Here is a 20,112-nt window from a genome sequence, read left to right as displayed (position 1 = left end):
GGTTGTTTACGAGGATTTTTGACAAAAAACACATTTAAAAGACAAAAATGTAAATGACAAGAGCCCAATGACACAACCTCCTTAAGTTTAATTTAAGATGGTATTAAACTCATTGTAAAGCTTCGTCCGCCGTTATTACCACAACAACAATCTTCAGTTTGGCCGGTAAGGAATCCTGGGATTGGGTGGGACATGGAGGACACACTGAAAAACCTTTGAAATTGGACAGCCTTGTCGCTGCACTATGCTGTAGTGGTAGTGGTTATGTTTGTAGGAGCCAATCGTGTATGTGTTGTTCCTTTGTATGGGTGTAGTTTCTGTTTGGCTCATACGGGGTCACTGCTGTTAATTGTGTTGGGTAAACTATATAAGGAAGTCCTTCTCCATTGATGCCAGGTGCTGACCCGGAAGAGCTTATGGTTTTTGACCACAGTGGCGGGTGTGTGTGAATGCAATATTCTCTAATTAAACACGTCAAAGAACATCAGATCATTGGCATTTAGAATGGTGATTCAACCCAAACGATCACCATGATAAAATGGACACCAGCTAGCATGTCAACCAGGTAACTCCAGGCAAAACACCTCAGTAGCCACAAGTGTTTCTTTAACACTGCTAATGAAGGATTTTATTCTTATGACTGTGAAAATAATATTCATGTTTATTTAAAGAATCGATCGGAAAGTGACAAATATCACAATAAAATATGTGATTAATTCTCTCTGCGATGTTAAAAACAGACGAAACTCTTGCTAGACGATAGGATTTGCCTTTCAGCTGCATCAGTTTAACAAACAGAATCCTTTTCCCAACACAAAGCAAACAAAATCTCAAGTAGGATTTATTAATAAATAACATTTTAATTCACCTGAAGCATCCTCAGCACGTTTGGTTTGATTTCTAAAAGGTTTTTTCGTGTTTGTGAAAGAAAAGGTGGATCTTTCTGATCCCTTTAAGACATTCAAAGAGTTCAGGAAAAAGTGTCTAAACAAAATGTCATCTCTGGAAAGTTGATGACATTAAATGTCACCTAATTAACCGAAAATCTCGATGTGATTCAAAGATACATCCTTGAATCTGCCTGAATCAGTTTCCTGCTGTCAGACTCCCGCAGGAATTCCCATTAAAACAGCACGACTTCTGTTTAACTAACCTGTTTTCATGCATAAACTGCAGCGATTTCTGCAGAGACGTCCAGTTTGTTTGTTTGACCTTGTTGGTATCAAAGAGCCAATAAGTTCTCAGGTATTGGATTTGCCACTCAGGTTGATGACTCACTCTGTCGATGAAAAAAGAGAGGGAGAGGAAATTGGCAAATGAAATTTGGGCCTCAGCAGCTGCCATCCTTTAAGATAAACAGTTAACTTTCTGTGGAGTTTTTTTGCCTCCACAGTAAGAAGGAAAAGATGAGTTGATTTGGCATTAGATTAGATTTCCTGTCAGGTGGAGTTTCGATGGTTGAGTTACTCAAACATAAAAGTTTAAAGTTTTATCATTAAATGTAATAAAAAATATGTAAGTAGCGTATTAACGTCAGTGCAAGAAAAAAACAAACAGTATCTAATAATTATGAGGATTTTTCTCATTGTAACATGACATAAAAGCCTGGCTTTCTGGCTCAGCTCCCTCATCTTCACCATGACAGGTCGGCTCAGCGTCCGCATCACTGCAGACGCCAAACCAATCCGCCTGTCGATCTCCCGATCCCTCCTACCCTCACTTGTGAACAAGACCCCGAGATACTTAAACTCCTCCACTTGAAATAGGACCTCTCTCCCGACCCGGAGTTGGCAAGCCACCCTTTTCCGGTCAAGAACCATGGTCTCAGATTTGGAGGTGCTGATCCTCATCTCAGCCGCATCACACTCGGCCACGAACCTACCCAGCAAGAGCTGAAAGTCAGAGCTGGATGAAGCTAGGAGGACCACATCATCCGCAAAAAGCAGAGATTAGACTCTCCTGCAACCAAAATCGACACACTCCACACCACGGCTACGCCTAGAAATTCTGCCCATAAAGGTAATGAACAGAACCAGTGACAAAGGGCAGCCCTGGCGGAGTCCAACCCTCACCGGGAACAGGTCCAACGTACTACCGGCTATGCGGACCAAACTCATGCTCTTCTGGTAAAGGGACTGAATGGCCCTTAACAGAAAGCCACCCACCCCATACTCCTGGAGCGTCCCCCACAGGTTGCCCCTGGGGACACGGTCATAAGCCTACTCCAAATCCACAAAACACATGTGGATTGGTTGGAAAAACTCCCATGCCCCCTCCATCACCCTTGCAAGGGTATAGAGCTGGTCCACAGTTCCACGGCCAGGACAAAAACCACATTGCTCCTCCTCAATCTGAGATTCAACTATCGATCGGACCCTCCTCTCCAATACCTTGGAGTAGACCTTTCCAGGGAGGCTGAGGAGTGTGATCCCCCTATAGTTAGAACACACCCTCAGGTCACCCTTCTTAAAGATGGGGGCCACCACCTCGGTCTGCCACTCCACAGGAACTGCCCCCAATGACCATGCAATGTTGCAGAGACGTGTCAACCACGACAGCCCTACAACATCCATAGCCTTGAGATACCCAGGATGAATCTGATCTGCCCCCGGGGCTCCGTAGCTGTGTAGTTGTTTGACTACCTCAGCAACTTCTGCCCCCGAGATTGGAGAGTCCATCCCCAGGTCTCCCAGCTCTGGTTCCTTCTCGGAATGCGCGTAGGTGGGATTGAGGAGCTCCTCAAAGTATTCCTTCCACCGTTCGACTATAGCCCCAGTTTACGTCAGCAGCTCCCCATCCCCACTGCAAACAGTGTGAGCGAGTTGCTGCCTTCCTGTCCTGAGGCGCCGGACAGTTTGCCAGAACCTCTTTGGAGCCGATCGATAGTCTTTCTCCATGGTCTCACCAAACTCCTCCCATGCCTGAGATTTTACCTCGGCAACTGCCACTGCTGCACCCCGCTTGGTTATCCGGTACCTGTCTGCTGCCTCCGGAGACCCACAGACCAGCCACACCTTGTAGGCCTCCTTCTTCATCCTGACGGCTCCCTGAATCTATGGTGTCCACCAGTGGGTATGGGGGGTTGCCACCACGACTGGCACCGGCCACCTTGCGACCACAACTAGCAACAGCCGCCTCAACAATCGCAGAGTGGAACAAGGCCCACTCGGAGCCGATGCCCCCCACTGCTCTCGGGACGCGGTCAAAGCTCTGCCGGATGTAGGAGTTGAAGACCGTCTTGACAGGTGCTTCTGCCAGGTGTTCCCAGCAGACCCTAACTATGCGTTTGGGTCTGCCAGGTCTACGCGGCATCTTCCTCTGCCATCTGATCCAACTCACCACCAGGTGGTGATTAGTTGACAGCTCTGCTCCTCTCTTCACTCGGGTGTCCAAAACATACGGCCGCAGGTCAGATGATACGACTACAAAGTCTATCATCGACCTGCGACCTAGGCTGCCCTGGTACCAAGTGTACCGGTGGGCATCCTTATGTTCGAACATGGTGTTTGTTATGGCCAAAACTGTGGCTTGCACAGAAGTCCAATAACGAAACACCACTCGAATTCAGAGTGCGGGCCGTTCCTCCCGATCACACCCCTCCAGGTCATGCTGTCATTGCCCACGTGAGCATTGAAGTCCCCCAGCAGGACAATGGAGTCCCCTGATGGAGGACTATCTAGCACCTGTCCCAAGGACTCCAAAAAGGGTGGGTACTCTGAACTGATATTTGGCCCATAAGCACAAACAACAGTCAGGACCCGTTCCACGACCCGAAGGTGCAGGGAAGCTACCCTCTCGTCCCCCGGGGTAAACCCCAACACACAGGCAGAGAGTCTTGGGGCTAACAAAAAGCCAACCCCAGCCCTCCGCCTCTCACCCGGAGCAAGTCCAGCAAAGGAGCGTGTCCAACCCCTCTCAAGGACTTGGGTTCCAGAGCCAATGCTATGTGTCAAGGTGAGTCTGACTATATCTAGCCGGTATCGTTCAACCTCTGCCACAAGCTCCTGCTCCTTTCCCACCAGCAAGGTGACGTTTCATGTCCCAAAAACCAGTTTTGTTGTCCGGGGATCGGACCGCCAAGGCTCCCGCCTCGGTCTGCCACCCGATCCGCATTGCACCGGAACCTTCATGTTCCTCCTGCGGGTGGTGGGTCCACAGTTGGATGAGCCCATGTATCCAGTTCAGGCTGGGCCTGGCCGGGCCCCATGGGCAAAAGCCCGGCCACCAGGCACTCGCTCACGGGCCCCAACCCCAGGCCTGGCTCCAGGGTGGGACCCCGATAACCCTCCGGGCCGGGTACTCTGACTCTTTGATTGTACATCCATGAAAGATCCTCTGAACCGTTCTTTGTCTCACCCTTCACCTAAGACCAATTTGTCATGGTAGACCTTACCAGGGGCACAAAGTAACATAGCTCCTAGGATCATTAGGGTACTCAAACTCCTCCACAACGATAAGGTGGCGGTTCAAGGAGGAGTTAAACAGTTCCTCAGTCAGATAATGCTTTTTTGATTTACATTTTTAAAGATTCTGTAATAATCTAACTCAGTTTCACTCATTTATGTTCCACAAACAGCTAGATTACCTTGTGGGGTTAAACCAGCACCGGTCTCTCAGAACTCATCTGCAGTTTGTGTTTATTGTTTCTGGCAAAACTCAAAACAGCAAACATAATAAAGTATTAGCTTCTGTCTTTGGTGCCCCCCTCTGGACCCTTCTAGTGACACCCCTGCTGTTTAAGTTAGGGTTAAGGGTTGAGCTCCTTCATGCTGACTCCAAAGTGGTTCATGAGTTTCTGCTGTGTCGGTTCACTGTTTGAAGGAACTGTTGAATTTCTATGAACTTGAAAGCTGTTTTCAGAGTTCAGGTTCAGTCGTCCTGGAGAGAAAATCTTCAGCAACTAATCTCAGCAGAGCTTCTACCTTCAGATTTTTATATCAGTAACCTGAACTGTTGGGTGGATCCCGAAATCATCAACATTTCTTTGATGTTTCCCGTTTCCCCAGCAGACTTTGGAGTTTTTCCGCGTGTGGATCCTCTTCCATCTGCTGCATCATCAAAGAGCTCCAGAAAATCACAGTAAAGTCAACAGCTGCTGTGATGTTTCATTCCAGGTTAAAGTCATCCACAAAATACAGATTCAGATTCAAGTGAAAGGCAACAAAATGGAAAGCATGCTTTTTGCTTCATGCAGGAATCCGGAAACCTTTTAACCAGCGTGTGTTTTTCTTTCCTTTTAATCACTTTAATCTGATTACTTTTGGGTTTGCAAGACGCCAAAACAACCAAAACCAAGTTAGTTTCATTTCTAAGCAGGTGAATCTAAAGCCAATGGCTTTAGGCCCGGTTCACACGGCAGAATTTTTATAATTGTGGGAAGATTTTCCAAACCGATTTCACACATAATCATTCCTCTGTCAGATGGGAAATCCCCCAAAAAGTCTCGAGACCACACAAGACTTTAGAAAAAACAAAAATGGCTGAGGAAGAGTGCTGTGAGCCTCCATCACCTCGCTTTCTGATTGGCGACACAACATTTTCAACAGTCAGCGTGCTCATCTGTCCTCGATATTGGATCAAGACAGTCCAACGTGCTGAAAATGTCTGATTTATGATCGGAGTGGTCCCGACGTGCTTCCAAACAGACCAGAGCACTCTTAACACACAACACATGGCAGAATAATCTGATATGATCATCTTTGGACACATCACAATGATGGGGGGGGGGGGGGGGGTTAAGATTGTTGAAAAGGGAGGGCCTGGTCAAAAATCTGGATGATTATCATGCTGTGTGAACTGGGCTTTAGATGATTAATCTGGCTTCTTTGGATTCCCAAAATATGGAAACTTTTTTAAAAGACTGAATAAAATCAACCATCACCCAAAACATCAGCGATGCGGAACAGCACCATTTTGCATAGAACCCTTTGTAGTCTATAGAGGTGATTCAAACCAGCCGCAACTCGGAGGCGAGGCCCAGAAGAAGCTTGCTGCAAAGATAGGACCGGGTTCTATCAACGTCTGCAGTTAATGTAAGGCGAGACAGGAAATCACACACGGTTTCAGTGTAAAACTTACTGTAATTTTCAAATTAAAAGACAATTGCAGCGATGAGATTTTATATCAATGTAGATTACGTCAACACACATGACCCAATACTCCAGCATTGTTCCAGAAGTGCAGCGCCACCTTACTCGCCTCAGACCAATCTTCAAGCAGAGGCACTTGGAGTCAGTCATCCATGCTTTAATTACCGCTCGCCTGGACTATGCAAACGCCCTCCTAGTTGGTGCTCCGTTCTCTGCCCTGAGTTGTTTTAAGGTGTAGCGATTCTAAAAAAAAAAAAAAAAAAACCTGTAAGGCTTTTCCTCTTCGTCACTGACTCCCAGACAACGGTAAGACTTCCCTGACAGCATTTTTGTGGAGATGCGGGCATTTTCCCCCTCAGTTTGCTCCTGCAACCCATCTTTGTTTCTGTCCATGTTGTCAGATGTGGCGGTTCACCACTGCGCATTGAGATGACGTTTGGCGCTGGTCCGACAGAAAGAAGAAATAGAACAGAAATCTAAATGTACTTTATTCCCACTCTTGCCCTCTCCTGTTGATTATTTTTCCTGTTTTGTCCCAGTAACGTGATTATAAATAACTTGACTCCCATTTCACGGGAATCCCGCTGGAATCACACGACCCACTGACCTTTGAAGTCTAGAGGGATTTTTTTGATCTCGCGAATCCAGCGAGGAGCGTAGCAGAAGAAGAAGAAAATATATTTTCTACAGCGCCTCTCAAGATAAAAATCACGAGGAGCGTCACAAAAACAACAAAAGTAAAATATAAAAAAGAATTTAGAAAACGATTAAAAATATATTTAAAATGAGCAAAAAAATACACAATTGTGATTAAAAAAAAGTAAAAAGAGAGAGTGAACAGGAAAGAGGGAAATCAGTGGATCCTGAGGAAGGTGGAATAGGTAGGGAGAGCAGAACAAGGAGAGGGTGATGAAGGTCACACCAAAGCCTGAACAGGTGAGTTTAAAGGAGTCCACTGATCTCAGGATCAGGAGGAGGGAGGCGCAGAGTCTGGGGGCCACAGCAGCAGATGATCTGTCACCTTTGACCTTTAGCCTGGTGATAACTGGACCTCAGGGACCTGCTGGGGGTGTAGGGACTAAGAAGATCACCAATGTAAGATGGTGCTTGTCCATGTAAGGCCCTATAGACCAGAACCAGGATCTTAAAATGAACAGAGAAGCCGCCCGGTGTGAACTGGCACGCGGCGAAACTCGTGAGTGACCTGTTCCGCGCCGCTGAGGCCTCCAGTGTGAAGTCAGGGTAAGGCTGCATCTTGTCGTCATGCTTTGTTCAGGTTAGGGGTAGGTTTGTCCACCCTAGCTTTCTATATAATAATGTATTTGATGAATATCTGACACCCACAGATATGCTTTATTTTATTTATTACATAAAAAAATAAATTCGTATTTTACAAAAGCACCTTTAACAGCTTCGTTGAAAAGGACACATCGACCAGTCAGCAGGAATCCTTTACAGCCTTCAGAAGCTGTTTAGCACCATGAATAAAAAAAACATGCCAAAAATAGAAAAATACAAGGCTGAGGAAGGCCAAAGAACAGATCTTCTAATAAATCCACCAGTCTGTGTTGGATGATCTACACTGGTAATGACAGGAGGTGCATCGCTGCAAATTTTCGCCTCTTTAGAACCGACTTTTTAAAGCTTCAGCGCGTCCACGGGGCCACCTGCTCCCGCCGGGGTCCTCCCACCCTGGAGAAGGACAGAGCACATTTCAGATCTGTTTTTAAATCCATTCGGCATCGGTAAGAAGATTGACTGACTGTTGGGTGCAGATGTTCAGGGAAGCGTGTCTTTCTGTTACCTCCTTCCCCATCACAAACTCCAGCTGTATGATTGGATTCTGGGCGCCGAGGCATCTGGTCCGACCAGCTCTTCGACTGTAGCCGAGGCACCGGATCGCTGCAGCACCCCGGGGATGTTTGTGAGGCAGCGTTTTGCTTTCGTAGAACTTCCATTCTCATCTGGAAAACAGTAAAAAACGGAATGTTTAAAACAACTTGAGAATCTTTCAAAGTTAGAGAAAACAGTAAAGTGGTTTAAGGAGAAAGTGAATGTGCTCCTGGTGCAAAATCCCAGTCCTCCCAGTCAGCTCCAGAGGCCTCCAGGAGGCTTCCTGATCAGAACCAGCCTCAGCAGCGTCTCAACTCCAGTCTTTCGCAGTAAAAATAAATAAATGAATGAGACTCTATGGAGGGATAATAGCTATGTTCTGATCCCGTCTGACATGTGTCATGGATTTCATATTTGTGTGTGTAAATTTTAAAAACACATTCTGATGCAAAGATAGTGCTAATTTTCCACTGGTGGCAAAAGTTACTTTAGTTGAAAAGTTGTAGCGAGCTTCACATCTTTCTTCCAGGATGACAGAAGGAGCATTAAACGTGAAAAAAACCACCATCAATCTGGTCATGTGGTCAGTAGCAGCTACGCTAGGGGAGAGGAGGTTCTGCTGTGATGTCATATCTGCCACGTCTTTTTAATTACAAATATTTACAAGTAGCACGATAGTATTTACAAATCTCAGATGAGGCTGCAGACATAGTCGAAACTCACATAATCATTTAAACTGAAGAACAAGGTGTGTGTGTGATTCAGGCAGACAGGACCAGAAAATTACTTTTACAGCCCCGTTCAAGGACCCGTGAGTTGACCGGATGGGGAGGAGCCTTAGGCCGGGGACACACTGGCCGCGGAAGCGCCGCGAAAATGGGACCGCCTTCATTCGGCGCCCTTGTTAAGCTATTCTATAGACCACATGGGCCGCCGAAGCGCCGCGAATCGCCTCGCGCCGGCGCGCGCCGGCGCTCCAGCCCGCGCCGTGCAGCGATCATTTCGGCGTTGGCTCTATTTTTTTCGCGAGCCACGGGTGAATCGCGTCAATTCTGGCAGGAAGTCAAACGTAGACATAAGAGGCAGGCCGGTAAAGTTAACAAAATAAAGCATTTCAAAATAAAATTCCGCAATAGTCAAATGTGTTCGTAAACAGACACTGCAGAAAAACCACACGAACACGCACACACATACACACACATCGAACTTGTGTGCGTGTGTGACCACGTGAAGGGGGGAGTGGTTTTGGGTGTCTTTTCACCGGAGCAAACAGGACAGAGAGGCAGAAAGTCTGAGGCAAGCAGTTAGGATGGATGACTTTAAATTAATTATGGAAGTTGAGAAACACAAGGAGCTGTACGACCCCCGAAAAACATGATTGTTTACGTACCCATGTCGGAAGAAACTGCTAGGATACAGCTGCAGAATTGGAGCGGGTTCCAAGAGATTCAACTGGCAGAAACAACTCATACCATAGGTTCACACACACACGCGCGCGCGCGCGCACGCGCACAAACACTCAAACGTAGGAAAAGAGCTGAGAAAAGGCAGAGAGGAAATGGAGGACACCAAGTGTTTAAAAGAAAAACTACAGCTGAGCCGAGGCGCGCCTCGACTGGGGCGCGTCTGATCTGAACTGAGGAGCGGCGAGCAGCGGCCGAATTTCGTGAGCGATTCGCTTCTCGGCGCTTCGCAGCGCTTCCGCGGCCGGTGTGTCCCCGGCCTTAGGCTTCCTATCAGGGCCGGATTTAGCCAGCCCTACAAAGGGGGGCAGGAAGAATATCAGGAGGGGCAGGTCTGGGAAATAATTTTTCAGGTGTCAAATACCCCCAAATCCCTAAAATGCATAGAAAACTATGCTATCATCATTACAGTTCTTCTATCCATATATCTATCTTTTCCTTCGATCCATTCCTTACACTACCCTCTGCATTTGCCCGGTCTTGGGACCGGCACAAATGGGACACTGGCTTGTTCCCTATTGGGGCTGCATTAATCTTTCTTTTTTCTTTCTATCTATCTATCTATCTATCTATCTATCTATCTATCTATCTATCTATCTATCTATCTATCTATCTATCTATCTATCTATCTATCTATCTATCTATCTATCTATCTATCTATCTATCTATCTATCTATCTATCTATCTATCTATCTATCTATCTATCTATCTATCTATCTATCCATCCATCCATCCATCCATCCATCCATCCATCCATCCATCCATCCATCCATCCATCCATCCATCCATCCATCCATCCATCCATCCATCCATCCATCCATCTATCTATCTATCTATCTATCTATCTATCATCCATCTATCCATCCATCCATCCATCCATCCATCTATCTATCTATCTATCTATCTATCTATCTATCTATCTATCTATCTATCTATCTATCTATCTATCTATCTATCTATCTATCTATCTATCTATCTATCTATCTATCTATCCATCCATCCATCCATCCATCCATCCATCCATCCATCCATCCATCCATCCATCCATCCATCCATCCATCCATCTATCTATCTATCTATCTATCTATCTATCTATCTATCTATCTATCTATCTATCTATCTATCTATCTATCTATCTATCTATCTATCTATCTATCTATCTATCTATCTATCTATCTATCTATCTATCTATCTATCTATCTATCTATCTCTATCTGCCTATCTGTCTCTCTTTTAATTTTTTAAGGTTTTTATCTTTTTTATGTCTTTAATCTATTTTATCTATCTTATCTGTCTATTCTTTCATTTTTATTTTATTTTTTATTTTACTTATATTTTTTAGAAATGTTGTTGTTTTTATTTCTTTATGGCTTCTATCAGTCATTACAGCATCAGCCTTCTGCTTTTCTGTGCTAAAGTCCTAACAAATGAATCCATATCCAGGCCTGTTGTCATGGTCTTCTCGTGAACCAGAATGACTACATTTCTTTTTCTCTTATGTAGCGTAGTACGGCAGGACGGGGTAAGAACATGAGACAAAGTGGAGAAAGAGCTCTCGCATGATGCTGCTGACCCCTTCTTTCCACCGGAGCCGTCAGCAGCACATTACTGCAGCAGCACGCCTTGCTCGCGTAAGCTGCTGCTTGGCCATTCCCACGAGACGCGAAGCAGCAGGGGAGCAGCTGTCACCGACCGAGCACGAAGTCGTAAACACAACAACAAGCAGGAGAAAACTACAACACGGCTCCAAAAGGTTTGTGTTTTATGTTCTGTCCGTTTTATAATCGCCAATATGGACCTGAAAAACAAAGGAGACCGCTAGCTAGGTGATAACTTCTCACGGGGCCGCACAGTTAGTAATTTTTTTTTTTAAGTAAAGCAACCGGAAGGCAGTACGTTCTTTATTCTGAAAATCTCGGGAGCTTCGCTCCATTTCCGCGTCTGATTTCCTGTCTTTCCTTCCCCAAAAATGTCGAACTTGACCCGTTTCAGAGGCGTCACGCGTAGAGAATAGAACCGGCGCGTAAGGGCCGCGACATGCTGCTCCTGAGACGCGGCCAATTCGCGCTGCTGACGGCTCAAGAGAAAAAGGTTCTGTTGACCACAGCGGTTCCTAACAGCAGCTGTGACGTGCTGCTGACGGCTCCGGTGGAAAGAAGGGGTCAGACGTAGAGCCTGACGATCAGCTTCAAAAACAACAAAGCAACTTTAAGGAATGCTCCCCAAAAATCCTAAAATTCATCTTTCTTCACTAAAATAAACTCATATTGACTCAGATGTTTTTACCCAATCCATTTAAAGCAGATGTTAATATGCATGTGCAGAACAGCGAGCATTTCTGCTAGATGTTTGAGAACAGATCAGATTGGAAATCTATTTTTCAGAGTTCTAATTACCTCTAAAAGCAGACATTCATGTGTATTATCATGCAGTCATCCTGTTTTAATCACAAAGTGGCGCCGAAGACGAGATATCGCCTGGTTGGATTCAGATACAGGGTTTTTTCTGGGGAACACAGCTGGATTCAGTCTGCACTAAACCTCAGGTCAGGGTCACCATGGAGACTCTGGATGTTTCTCAATGCCAAGGAACCTTGCCTTGATGTCTTGGCCCCGCCCCAGTTGCCTAGGGGATACGTCATCCGGAGCAACCAAAACATGTTCCAATCGGTTCCAATGTTCATGTTCTACTGAGGCATGTGTTCTCCGTTTGTTAGCCGTTTAGCTAGCTGAGCAAGGATACACGGGAGATGTCTTGTAGCCTACGCCTTGGTCAAAAATTACCAGAATACGCCGCAGTGTTTTCAAAAGAACGGCGGATCAGAAGCCAGCAGCTACTTCAGGGACAAATTTCAAGTTTAAAAGCGAGTCAACTACCATATTTTTTGCACCATAAGGCTCACCTGATTATAGGGCGCACAGCCAATCAGTGTCCTAGTCAAAGGTTTGGTCCGCACATAAGGCTCCATAGCAGCTATAAAAATTATTCAGCAGCAATACTGAAAAAAGCATTCACAATTTTTCATTCCTTGTCCATAAATCCCTCAAAATCCTCGTTCTCCGTGTCTGACATGAAGAACTGACCCAGCACTGAACCCAGCGCGCTCGGCTCCAATGCGCCCGGCTCATCGCATCAGAGGCAATGTCACTGTCGTTGCTCGGCTCTCCCGTTGTTATCCCGGCCTTGGGGAAAGCTTGAACAACAGTCTGGACGGAAACGTTGGCCCAGGCATCAGCGATCCACTCACAGATGGTGGCATAAGTCAGTCGGCGCTGCTTGTACGTCTTGGTGAACGTGTGTTCGCCATCAGTCATCCAGCGCTTCCACGCTGCTCGGGCTTTTGCTTTGAAGGACCGGTTCACCCCGATGTCCAGCGGCTGGAGCTCTTTGGTTAATCCACCCGGTATGATGGTGAGCTCTGTGTGCATCCTCTTCACCTGGATTTTAAAGGCGTCGGTGAGATGGGCCCGCATGGAGTCGCAGATCAGCATGGCTGGAGAAGTGTGGAAGAAGCCGTCCCGTCTTTTGGTGTACACCTCCTGCAGCCACGTCGCCATCATGTCCTCATCCATCCAGCCCTTCGGGTTTGCCTTGATGATCACGCCGGCGGGAAACTTTTCTTTGGGTAAAGTTTTCTGCTTGAAGATGACCATCAGCGGCAGCTTCTGGCCATCAGCCTGGCAGGCGAGCACGACGGTGAAGCAGGACTTCTCGTGGCCGGTCGTCCGCACAGACACCGTGCTGGTCCCCATTTTCTCCACGGTCCAGTTCACCGGGACGTCGAAGGTAAGCGGGACCTCATCCATGTTGGTGATGTGCTGGGGCCGGATGTTTTTGTCTGCCATCTTCTTAGTGCATTAGGAGCGGAACAACTCTAGCTTCTCAGTGTCACCTTTTATTTGGTGAGGGTGGGCAGTGCTACGGGCCGGCTCTTTGTTTTCCTGCGGACGCAGGTGTGGCTGGCTTCACTTACGTCCTTAATACATGTATAAAAGGCACATTCATATTAAAAGGCGCACTGCCGGTTCAGGGAAAGATCAAAGGTTTTTAATAGCGCCTCATGGTGTGGAAAATACCGTGGTTAAAAAATTTTTTTAGATCCGAAGAAGTTATCTATGGTTGGCTAGTTGCTTATTAGTTGCAGCTTCGGTGGCTAGCGGGTAGTAACTCAATTATATTATTAATTTAATAAACATATACACAATTTAAAAAGTAAAAGACTCGTTATATATTTATATTGAAACTAATACGTATAAAATATAATGTTGTCTCCCGTGTCACGTGACGTTACATGACCGCCATGGAAGCCGCAGTCACGTGATGCAAGTCTGTTCCATTTAACCGTTTTCGATGACCAAGGAAGGACCGTGTCCTCATAAGCAAGGCGCCTGGCCTCGCAAGACGTTGCCTCCCAAGGTCAGGCGCCTTGACATTGAGAAACACCGCTCTGATTTCTCAGTTTTTTAAAGAATTTAGAAATAAAATATGTTTAGTTTTGCTGTTCCTTCCAGATATAGTCATTTCAACTTGCTAAAGATGTAGAGGGAAAAAGTGCAGTTTGGAAAAACCATCACGAACATTTCTAACGTGGACTTGTTGAATCATCTGAAACATCAGGAGGAAACAGGAGGATTTATACAGGATGAGTGGAATCAGGAGCAGCTGGCTGATGAGCTGATGATGTGACAGGTCGAAGGGACCGAGGCGCCTAAAGGACAAAGAACTCAACAATATGTGGAGGACATAAACCGATCCCAGGAAAGCAACAGAAACCATCTAAAGTCGACTAAATCAATCAAACACAGACGAGTTAATTGATGCATCAAACCGTGCTTGACTTTTCATTCATTCTTTGCACCATTCGGTTTTCAATTGAAATCCAAAAATTAAACATAATAATAAACAGATTTTTCTATGCTTTGGTAAACAGACACAATAAAATTAAATCAAAAACACATTTTTCTCATTTCAGCTTCAGGATCGGATCAGAAAAACAAAATGGAAAAATAATCTGGGACCGAATGATGTTTATGATTCACTAGTCGGGTTTACCTGGACAGGTGATGTAGGCAGGAAGGTGTATTTGTGTCACCAGCAGACAGAACGTTATGGTGACGAGTGTTAATATTAGACGTCTAATGGTGGTTTGTTGAGCGGTGATGTTCCTCTGGTTGGGGAAACATTCTCACATGGTTGAAATAATGATGTCCAAGACCACATGAGAGTATCAATTTCTGTTTCCACCTACAAACTGAACAATAAAGTAACGAGACTCAGCTTTAAGGTTTCTACGAAGGTACAACGTGATTCCTTCATGTCTAGAGAGTCCACCCCATGGAACCAATCTGGAGCCCTGCAGGATTCCACAAACGTTCTAGTTTGACGTTTTGAAGAATGAAAAAGACTCACTTGAACAAAGGTGATCAGTGTTTCATGATCGGTTCCTCGGAAGACGCCTCGTCTCAACGCTCAGTGACCTCAGTTGCTGTCCCGGTTGAAGTGCTCCAGCTCCGGTTGAAGTGCTCCAGCACGGTGGCGTTGGTCCGCTCAAACAGCCACTGTTGGCTCGGAGAGGCGGGGTCACATGTGTTCATGAAGACTCGCCGCTCCATGGGACTGCTGTCGATGCAGCTGTTGCTGACTGGGTGATACAGACTCTTGTCCTGGAGGAGACATACACATTCTTAGAGGACTCCCCCCTCCTCCTCCGATGCTCTTTACCTTCGCTCCTACCTTTCTGTAGCGCCACAGCTGGTTCCCCTTCATACCGTGACAGTCGTACAGCGTGACAGGGCTGCTGTGAGAAACCGCATCAAAGCAGACCTTCCTCGTGTGCATGGGGTCACCGACCCGGATGTCCTCCCTCCAACCGAACGTCAACACCTGCAGGGGTTGCAACAAATCTGTTTCTTTTTTCATCTTATTATCGTAAATGATGTCGGATTAATCCAGTCTCTCGTTGGGCTGCAACAAATAGTGCCAGCATTCACAAGCAGACATGACCGTCACCTGTCCGTGGCTCCAGCTCGTCTCGCCGCGGCTCTTCACACAGTTGTCCAAGCGGATCGGACTCCCAGAGACAAGGTGTTTAATCTCCATGCACATTCCACTTCCCACATTCCTGATCTAAGCACAAAACGAACAAACACAGAAGATCTGAATGAAAAAAAAAAGTTCCCTCACAGCATTAGAGGCTAAGAAAAAGAAAAAGAGGGAAATATTAAGGGAGTCTGAAGAAATCTGAGCGGAGCAGAGTCCTTTTTCTAGACGTCAGCGAGACTCACTTAAAACCAGGATGAGAGAATCGTGGACCTATAAACAGATCCAAGCAGAATAATGTAACTGGAATGAGCTAACTGTTTCTCAGCTGGTGATTCGATTCCTGACTCCTCCGCACCCTGAAGTGTCCTCAGGCAACACGCCTCTGCCCCCCACCACCATCAGTGTGTGAATGACTCATTGGGTTGTAAAGCACCTTGGGGGGTTGTAGGACTCTAGAAGGCACTATATCAAATAAAGACAGTTTCACATTTTTACATGGCTATCTGTGTAAGTGTTAAAATCTTCATTTGTTCTTATAATATTGATAATTGTTCAATAAAGTTATTTAAAACAACGCCGCACCCTCAACTTATGCAAATGTATTTGAGCAGATAGGTAACTTCATTTATTTATAGTGCACTCTGGGATTATTTATCGGACCAAATGTAGGGCTGTGTGACCGACCTGTGAAATTAAAATATTAATTATTTTATTATGATCTTAGAAATGAAGTAATGTAACTTTAAATGGTTCAACATGACTCATTTCACGTAGTGTTAAAAAGACATGACACATTTTTTCACTGATCCAATCAGAATCTTACAGATCTGACGGAGGCGTGCTTCTGACGGTGTTTGGTAATTTTCATTCGACAATAAACCATAGCATCCGAGGTATAAAACAGATGCCACATCAGCTCTAACGCAGTTCAAAGCGTTTCAGAGCAATGTGACGGAGTGGCCAATCCTGAACTTTAACTATTTAACTGAAAGAACCTCGACAAGCTGAGAGGAAATCCAGTCGCTATAACAACAAGCAACGACAACAGCTCCTTTCAGAATAAGAGCTCCACTGTCCCAGGCTGGGTCTGAACAGACACCAAGAAAAGAGTCGTGTGCCGGCAGTATCTCGAGACGGGTCTGGTTGGAACTGCAGCTCTGCTACCAGCTCGGTGTCCAGAGAGGGTCCGGGTGGACCTTGGCACTCCTGATCTCACAGAGGACTTCCACCAGGCAGGTAGGCGTGGCTTAATGGTGTCTCATGCAGTTCTGAAACGAACCCCAGCTTATTCCAAACCAACATCTTCAGCTCCTGTCAGAACTAATCGCTTCTTCGGATTTGCGGGTTCTGATTTACATGACACGTCATCCATTTTTAGTCGCACTATACACTTAGTTCTTAAATGAGCCTAGTTTAATCGTTAGTAATAAAATTTCTTAACTTTTAAACTTGACTCGTTCTATTCTGTTGTCTCTGAGTGAATACATAACGGTTACATGATCTCTGCATTAAAAAGACCCGATCTTCTGGTTTAACCAACCCCGTTCCGTGAGGCGGATTTCATATTTCCTATGGAATCCCACGCCTTACGGCTCATTAATTAAAATGTAAGAACCTCTCATTTTTCCCTTACAATCGTTATCGCAATATCAGCATGCACAATATGCATATCGCAAACAACAGATAAATCGCAGTGAATGGTCAGCTCAAATGTTTGCTACACATAATGGATCCTGTCAATCAAACAGAAGCATGATGTTTTTTCAACAAATCAAATAGAGCTCTTCACCCATTTGGCCAATTGGGTGGGTTCTCATAGGTTAGACCCTGAGGCGGACGTCACTTAATTTTGATGGTTAGCAAACACCTGAGTTAGCTTTGTTCTGCTCTTTCTGCAGATTCTACTTTTCCCGGGATCCACTGATTGCCTTTTCTTGTTCATTTTCTTTTCCCTTTCCTCACATCTTTTGCTTTTCTCATTTTGATGATTTTTATTTTTGTTTTTGATTATTTTTGGTCCTGAGTTAAGTTTTTATTTATCGCAAATAATATCGTCATCGCAATATTAATCACTGTTATCGAATATCGCAGGTTTTCCTAATATCGTGCAGCCCTAGTTTCAAAGGTAAAGATGGATTTAGTTTTAAAAGTAGTTCCAAAAGAGCCACAACCCAGAGCAGATCTGGTTACACGCTAACATGATTTCCACAGTTTGTCCAGACTACCCAAAAGTTTATATGTTTACCTGCAGCCAGTTAACGAGTGTGACATCATCATCAGGCGCCGGGCCTCTAATAGATCTGGTGCCTAGACTGTCACAAGTTGATGAACGTTGGCAAACACACATTCAGCTAAACTCAGTTTAACTGATGTTGAGCTCAAATTTGGTACGTTAGTAGTTGAGAGTCAAGCTAATCAGACAGTCTGGGTGCTAACTGACTGGGAAAGATTTAGGCTCAAAAAGATCCTGAGAAACCATTTTTCACTTATTATTTTTACAAATGAGTTTCTGATAGAAAACAGACGGTGAAACTCCAGGATTAGAAAAGCCTGACAGATCTACGTCACACTGTCACCTAACATTCAGAGAATCACCCATCTACTCACGACAGGGAAGGTCTCTGCTAGTAGAAGCTAACCATTAGCATTAGCAACTCTACCACACAGCAGAACTCCTCCAGGCTTGTGTTACTTGTGGAGATTAAACATCAACGTTGTGGAGCAGACAGTCAGTGGTAGAGTCGTGTTGCTGCTAGCCAATCAGAGGAGATCTTATCAGGAAATAGGGCTCAAAGGCCTACGGTCTGAAGCTACTGTCTCCTCCAGCTGAAATCTGCATCCTCAAACAAGCGCACCAGAGCTTTTCTCCCCACAGAACGCCTTACAAGGTGTGCATTCCCACTAGAGACCTCTGGTTGAAGGACCTCTTTAAGAGTTTGGCTGTTTCTAATGAACCATGTGACAGATATTAAACCACAGACAGCTACACCTCAGCCAGTTTGATGATACTGAGCTAAAACGATCATGCTAACAGATCAGTCATGATGTTTTTGACTAGATTTGACCAACTTGTCTGTAACACCATCAGTCTTTGAACAAATGACTGAAAAGTAACACTTTTAGAGGAAACACCTCTGACAGCTACCACTGCCCTTTAGCGTTGACCTGTCCCAACCACAGGTGAGGCTAATCATCTGATTAATACAGCTTCTTGTGGATTGGTTTGTTTCCAGATATTTAAATGGTTCCTAGCGTATCAATCAGATGTTTTCAAGACTTTGCCTCACATGTCCATTAAACAACAATAGTAATGTGTTTTGCTTTAATCTCTGCACAGTGAACCTTAAACAAGCACCAGACCAATGAACAAACAACCAGCTGGTTGTTTTGCCTCTACTTCCTGGTCTGTGTTTATTACTGCTGGATGACCCCTCCCCTTACCTCCCCCCACGCAGCAGCAGGAGGCTCCACCGGTGGGTAGTGTCTCGGCAGATCCCAGGCCACCTCCTGCATGAACCACTTGAAGCTTTTGCAGCTCAGTCGATTACGCAGCTCCTTCTGCGCCGTCATGTCTCCTGCTGACAGGTGGCGGTACTCGGGCCGGCGCTGGTAGACGTATTCGGCGTACTCATCCATCCAAACCTCAGCGACGCGCTTCAGGTTCTGAGAAGAGAAGCTGTTTCATCAGAATCCTTCATTTCTTGGCTGAAAAGCCTGGTGGATTGAAAGTTTAAATTAAATTGATCACTGAGTTTGAGACATTCATGAACCCTGAACTAACCACATGTTTCATAACCATCTCCGTAACATCTGGAACAGTGATGATTTGATATGCTGGTAAAACCTGCACAGAGCTGTCTTTCAGCTTCCCACTGAAGCACCACTTCAACAAAAACATCACAAGGATGTGAGAACCGAGGACGTGAAGCCCTGATTTTGAGCGCTAGCAGTGGTTCCTTCATAGTTAACATTTTTATGTAAATGTTCTCCTTCATCAGCAGGGCAAAGCCGATCCAGGGCCATCAGCATTCCACCGAGGCCCCGCTGAAGGACTGCTGGTGAGAATAAAACAAAAGCTGAATCTTCGGCTGCATTCTGAGCCCGGTTCCAGGCTGAGGCTGCGGCATGCATAACGAATGCTGCTCGGATACACCTTGGATGATTTAGCACTTTAGAAAACTCTCCATTCTGTGTGGGTACTTCAGAAAAAGAAAACCAGGAACAACGGAGCTTAGGCTCATTCTTCACAGCAGCACCTGCAGAGGCAAGAAGCTGCAGCTGGAGGAGAAGCCGCTCAGATCTGGCTAACTGCAGACCACCAGGATGGAGACGAACCAGAGACTGTGCTGGTGACGGTGAACATTTACAACTGATTTAATGTTTAAGTCAAAGATGATGTAAATAAATCAACTCATAAAGTAAACAAACACGTTCAGGTTAGCTTGAAGAAAAATGGAATGTTATTTATTGTTGGACATAGAACAAGATTTTCCTGTCAATCTAAAGAATTCAGGCCACAGTGAAGCTTCAGTTTCAGAGTCCTGTTCATTCTTCCTTTTTCATGTGTTCATTAAGAAGTAGGGTCGCTCTAAAATGAATCATCCATCCATCCATCCACCCATCCATCCATCCATCCATCCACCCATCCATCCATCCATCCACCCATCCATCCACCCATCCAACCA

At 45.4% G+C, this 20,112-nt stretch overlaps 1 protein-coding gene across 2 annotated transcripts in view; it reads right to left on the bottom strand.

Moving 5' to 3' along the window:
* Positions 1 to 7,423: 7,423 nt before the first annotated feature.
* Positions 7,424 to 20,112, bottom strand: part of LOC107387102 (polypeptide N-acetylgalactosaminyltransferase 10) — a 65,684-nt gene continuing 52,995 nt past the window's right edge. Inside the window, exons 9-14 of one of the 2 annotated variants that reach the window (XR_011521740.1) lie at positions 18,869 to 19,090; positions 15,395 to 15,511; positions 15,119 to 15,268; positions 14,795 to 15,048; positions 7,894 to 8,053; positions 7,424 to 7,781 (exon numbers count right to left, since the gene is read on the bottom strand). Coding sequence is in view for 1 of the 2 variants with exons in the window: in XM_070555404.1 (XP_070411505.1) it covers positions 14,848 to 15,048; positions 15,119 to 15,268; positions 15,395 to 15,511; positions 18,869 to 19,090 (690 nt within the window). In the remaining variant the exon portion in view is untranslated. Of the gene's footprint in view, positions 7,782 to 7,893; positions 8,054 to 14,789; positions 15,049 to 15,118; positions 15,269 to 15,394; positions 15,512 to 18,868; positions 19,091 to 20,112 lie in introns of those variants that run through there. The other variant, XM_070555404.1, reaches the window with a different exon arrangement.

Source organism: Nothobranchius furzeri, chromosome 10 (genome assembly GCF_043380555.1).
Source record: "Nothobranchius furzeri strain GRZ-AD chromosome 10, NfurGRZ-RIMD1, whole genome shotgun sequence".
Taxonomy (NCBI): Eukaryota; Metazoa; Chordata; class Actinopteri; order Cyprinodontiformes; family Nothobranchiidae; genus Nothobranchius; species Nothobranchius furzeri.
The sequence above is the reverse complement of the archived record's forward strand: the minus strand, read 5'-3'. Positions and strand labels throughout refer to the sequence as shown.